The sequence below is a fragment of the Manihot esculenta genome, chromosome 4 (assembly GCF_001659605.2).
Source record: "Manihot esculenta cultivar AM560-2 chromosome 4, M.esculenta_v8, whole genome shotgun sequence".
NCBI lineage: Eukaryota > Viridiplantae > Streptophyta > Magnoliopsida > Malpighiales > Euphorbiaceae > Manihot > Manihot esculenta.
The window spans coordinates 29,001,422-29,007,108 of record NC_035164.2 but is presented as its reverse complement, the minus strand read 5'-3'; the positions used below and the strand labels follow the sequence as shown (position 1 = coordinate 29,007,108).

Here is a 5,687-nt window from a genome sequence, read left to right as displayed (position 1 = left end):
AATAACTAAAAGTTTCTTTACCAAAAAAATTATAAAATTTAATTTTACAAAATATATAAATATTTAATTTAATTATTTTGAAATATAAACAAACTAATAAATTTTCTAAAAACTTAATAATAATTCAAATATAAGTAAATTTAATTGTACCTACTTCAGTGGAGTCCATGACAATCGGAGACCCGCCAAATTACGAAATTCAGATTTTTCGTAAAATGAATTTTTATTTTAATCGAAAGGCCAAACCGATATAATAAACATTGCGATGACAAGAGCTTTTGATAGAATTTTCTTGAAATTTTTTATTCATTCAATTTTTTAATTTTTTGATCCGAAATAAAAAAAGCCAACAAAAATAGAAGTTACAATTAAACCCTAGTTCTCTAAACACATCACAAAAGCTTCTTGGTCATTGCCAACCATAAAAATCTTGACATCATGAGTAAGTGGGAATTAATAATTGATTAGGTCACCTACCTCTAATAAATTAGGAATTTGATTATGTCACTTGCCTATTACAAATGAGTGCACCTAATATTAAATTAAGAGATGCTCAGCTCTCACAATTTTCTAATGCTCAACTATTGCAATTGGAGTCCACTCTTTTGCTTCTGGAAAAAAAATATTATAAAATATATTTTTTTGTTAATTTATTATTTTATCTTATTCTTTTACAAATAATTAATGTCAAATTTGTTTATTTTAATATAATAAAATAATATCTATAATCATGGCACGTTTGTTAAACATTTAAATTTCGCTTCACATTACGAAATTAAAAAAAGGGCACGTTTCTGAAAATTACAACCAAGTAATTTATTTTCCATTATTCCTGTTAAAAATAGTCAAAAAAAGAAAAAAAAAAGGCAATATACACATAAATATCAATCTTAAATATGATAATCAAAATTCACTTTTATATGAGCCCCATATATTCAAGTCATCGTCTTCTTCCTCTTCATCATACTTGAGAGGATCTCCATCCTGAGCTTCAACTGTTGATGCTCCATTAGTTTCAGGATTCAACTCTGGCTCCTCCTCTGTCAAACTGACTGAGTTGCCTCGGTTAGACTCTTCCTCTGCCTGAGCAGCAACTTGTTGCAGCTGCTCAATCACTTTTTCATAATATGAATGATCTGCAAGAGAAACTCAGGTCGCAACAACATTTAAACGCAACGTTTATGGCAAACAACTTGAATATAGTAAGTTGCTGTAAAACAAAGCCTAATATAAGCCACAACTGTCGTACACTAGTGCATTTGTGTTCCCATCTTTTGCTATGTGTCGATGGCGCTGGTGAGATTATAGGTTTACACAATTCGTCGTGCCTAATGGAAAGGACAATATTATCTGGAAATATAATTCCAGTATCAAGTCATATCAATGAAATAAGAAACACTAGTTTGACAAAATAAAATAAGACATGTCCCATGGCTCGACAAGTGTCAACAACCACCTCTGATGGCCCCAAAAACCGAAAAGAGAAGGAAACAGTGCAGACTGGTTTCACCTTTAGTACGGCTGCTCAGAGCTTCAGAGAGCCTTAATGCATGTTGAGTCTCCTTAAATTTCAACTTGATTTGATGACGTGTTTGTCCAGGGAAAAGCTGTTGTATCATTGATAGATCAGTTCCAAATTGTTGAATTCCCTAGAAAGCACAACAAAAAAATTGCATATATCATTCAAATCTTAGACAAGCAGTCGATACCCAGTAAAGCATTGGATTATATGAAGAGACAAAATATACAGATCAATAACTCTTCAACACTTAAAACATACCAATTTCCTTTATTTTTCTGAGAGGTAAAACAGATAAAGCAATTAGCGAATGCTATTCTTTTTAACTGATCCCTTCAACAATCTAAAATTTATATAGTATCAGCAACAGAGAAAAATAATATTCAAAATTTACATCTGTTCTCCTACATTCTTTCTCGAATGCTCCAATTTCAACTCACTAGAAGAGTTTTTACTGCCCACAAAATCTCTGACTTTTGTACCTAACCAAGTTATATGTGATACAAAGAAAGGATTCAAAACCCAGACTGATCATATAAATATGAATATATTAGTTCTACCAAATGGCAAACACACAAAATTCAGTTCAACCAATGTTGCCACAAGTAGACATGTGGACATGGATTTAAATCACGGTTGCGGCCACGTTCACGGTCGCAGTTACAGGTAATGGAAACAGGCATCGTTATGCAAATTTTTAAAACAAATTTGCATAACTCATGAAATGAAAAAATATTTAAAGTTGTGTATAACTGAGATACACAATCAAATAATAAGCATTAATACATCAAATAAAGATATCCATCATTATTAGACATTTTTAACAATAATTAATTTATAGCTAAAATAACAGTATAGATAACATAGATAGTAAAAATAATATTTTATACTCTAAATTTGACAAAAAGAACTAAGCTTCCAATATTATTTTCTTTAACAAATAAGTAAAACAAAGATAAATAACTCAAATTTTATAAGATATAAATGTATAGAATTAGAAAGATAGTTTATAATATTAGTTTAAGAGAAAAGAAGTAAGACATTTGTAAAAGATAGTTAACTTTTGATAGAAATTTGAGAAAAGTGAAATATAACAGTATAAAACTTCTCAATCTAAGCAAAGGAAATGGAGTTGTTGCCCCATATCTAAGCAAAGGAAATTGAGTTGTTGCCCCATATGGCTTTAAAAAGAAAAGGTAATGGGCTGATACCATTTCTTAACGGTAAGTAAATAACGGCTGTTACTGTTATATAACGGCCATTACGGCAAAAATTTTTCTTGCCTTTAAACAATGGGTGTAACAGTAGCGGAAGGTCAAAAACCTATAAATAACAGCCTTTATGCAACATAACGGCCTTTATGTGACGTAACGGCATTTGAAGATGAAATATCCTCAAATCAATTAAAAAAGCATTCGCATTTGGAGGTAGTGTGAACTTTGACACAAGGTAGTGCAACTCTTGAGTTTACTCTAGATGTTTGAATGTGACAGCAACTTCATAGAGATGAGAGTTAAATAAGCAAAACTATAGATGCAATTTGATTATTATATTTGCTCACAATAACAAAAGAACAGAGAATTATTTGCAAAGTTCAAAAATCCTTGAGGTTAGCTGTCCCCTAGCTCCATTCAGTAAAGTCCCCATGGTATGGTATATCTTAGAAGCTTAGATAGCCTAGAATAGAAGATGTTCTAATTATGAGGGCTTGTTTTAATATTGAGTTTCTCCTGTCCCTACATGTAAAAGGAAAAATTTAGCTCCTCTATAACTAGTTGCTTGTATCTTTATCCTTCACAGCAAAAACAAAAAAACACAGTTGGCTCTCTATGGACATAGGCACATCAATCAGTCACATGAAATTCCTTCTGTTACAATCAGTCATTGTTCTCTAGCAAAACTGCTCATTTAACAGACAACTACTTCTAGAAACTTGGGAATACCTAAAGTGATCTCATCCATTCTTCTGCTTATACCTCCTAGTATATGTGACAATAAAATCATTAATAATGAACATCATATGTTCAACTACGGGAATAGGCAACCAATCCTTTTCCTTTCTCCTAAACCGAAAGTATAATCAGGATAGAGGATTAGAAAATGATCAGGAAGTTCCCCAAATAATTAGAACCACAAGTTGTATTTGATGAAATTACATTGACTCTATGCCCATTTTAAGAATTTTGAGTTGGCTTTGTTCGATTGAGGTTATTGAATTTCTAAAAGTATTGGGTTATGTTTAAATTTGGTTGTTGAAAGATTTGAATTCAGAAAGAATGAGAGCATTCAGATGGGAGGAAGAACAGATCAACCAAATTGAACTGATTTTTTCAGTTCAGTTGGCGATTCAATTCCTTCAGAAAGTACAATACAATAATTCGATTCTGGTCCAGTTCAGTTTGCAACCCCTAGGTATAGAGATAATAAACAACCACTTTGACCAATGTAGCAGTGCAAGACCATCTCCCACGCACCACCCCTGTGCTTTTACATGCATCTATAGATGGATATCTCAGCACCCTTGCTTTGCAATTACATACCATAGCCAAAAAAATTCTAATTTATTTGGGTTCATTAGTGCAAATATGAAACAAAGACCTGCCTGACCAACATAATATGTCAACTACAATTATCTAGTGCAAAAATGTGAAATAGATATAAACTCCTAACTGTAAATGGTATTGAATATAAATTTAATAAAGGAATGAAGAATTAGAACCATGGTACCTCGTAAAACAACTGTGTCTTGTTTTGACCACCTTGCAATGGGTGTTTTATCCATGAAAGGGTGGTAATTAAATAAGACATTTGATTGATCATCAACATAGCCTCTATCTTGCTCTGAAATACCGATATCCTCTTCATTATGAGAATCTTTCCCACATATAGAACTGGTAGTGCTGCATGGCAATCAAAATATAGATTTGATTGGACATACACACATAAGTGACAGCAAATAATGACCATTCATAAGCAAGCAAGTGCTAGTTTTTTTTTGCACTAAAGACCAATTTGTGGAGGGGACCATTTTGATTAGCTTTTCACAAACTGTATTTGCCTTTTGTTGTTTTCTTTTATTTGCAAGTTATGAAATTTATGGAGACAACGTGCATGTCGTCTGTTTAGCCTTCTAGTGCTTTGTTTGAATTTTACAGTGATGCTGTTAGCAAATCCAATTTTAAAGAAGTTCCTCTGCTTCATCTCAAGCTCGATCTTATGTTACTTTTGTCGAATCTATCTCGATCTGGGGATTTTCTTCTTATCGAGACTTCCTCTTTTTTTTCCAAGTTAGTTTTTTTATTTTAGGACTCAAGGAAGTTATTACTCTTCCGTTCATTTTCAGCAAATAGAAATTTGAGCTTTTAATTAGCTCTTCATCAAAAGAGAGGGTTTCATAATGCCACTAGCTTATCTGCAATACTTTTGATTTGAGGTTTTATTCCAAACACGTAGGTGGCCACGCTTCATAAACAGCTTGGCCTATGGGGTTTGATCTCTGTGGGAAGACATGATTCGACTAGATTTTGAAACCAGGCTCTAATATCATAAACAACTTGTGGGCTCAAATGAATTTCTATTAATAACAAGAAGAATATATATACAAGATTATCACAAAATGAATAGGCATATATAGCATATAAAATTAAATCATTAAAATGAGTGTTCGAAACCACTCATTCCCACGTTAATTAGATATTTTAATTAATTTTTAATATAATTAAAACTTGAAAAGTTATTTTACTCATATTAAAAACATATTACTTTGATTTAATAAAGGATACTATAAACTGGTGTGATCAATCTTTTATGTAATAGTAATTAAAAAGAAAAAAGAAAAAGCTTGAAAAAAAGTCGAGAGAAAAGAGAAGATGGAGACTTCGTTGGGCTTCTTCGTTTTTGGGCGAAAATTACGGTTCTATAAATTTCTTTATTATGACTTATTTTCGTTTTGAGTTAAGTTTTGTTATGATTTTGTAATTATTTAGGTTATGTGTTTTGCAGTTTTGTTAGAATCCGATTCGAGTATCATCACTGTGGTGATGAAGGTTTAGTGATTATTTGGGCTTTATTTTTTATTTTATTCCCTTTTTAATTTTTTTTTTCTCTTTTCGCTGAAATTTACTTTTCTTTGAGTTTGTCATTACTTCCTCTCTGCTTCGATCGATTT

General features: G+C 31.7%; 1 protein-coding gene across 5 annotated transcripts; it reads right to left on the bottom strand.

Moving 5' to 3' along the window:
- Positions 1 to 798: 798 nt before the first annotated feature.
- On the bottom strand, positions 799 to 4,616 carry LOC110612905 (transcription factor TFIIIB component B''). 5 transcript variants are annotated; one of them, XM_043955703.1, is made up of 4 exons: positions 4,247 to 4,612; positions 1,457 to 1,649; positions 1,250 to 1,350; positions 800 to 1,136 (listed from the first exon to the last, which is right to left on the bottom strand). In XM_043955703.1, exons 1-4 carry the CDS (start codon positions 4,484 to 4,486, stop codon positions 1,113 to 1,115), a joined length of 558 nt encoding a protein of 185 aa, XP_043811638.1. In that variant the 5' UTR covers positions 4,487 to 4,612; the 3' UTR covers positions 800 to 1,112. The 5 variants fall into 5 exon arrangements, with proteins under 5 accessions (XP_043811636.1, XP_043811638.1, XP_043811635.1 ...); XM_043955704.1 differs by having other exon boundaries at positions 806 to 1,136; positions 1,511 to 1,649; positions 4,247 to 4,606; XM_043955701.1 differs by lacking the exon at positions 1,250 to 1,350 and having other exon boundaries at positions 799 to 1,136; positions 1,511 to 1,649; positions 4,247 to 4,616.
- Positions 4,617 to 5,687: the final 1,071 nt, after the last annotated feature.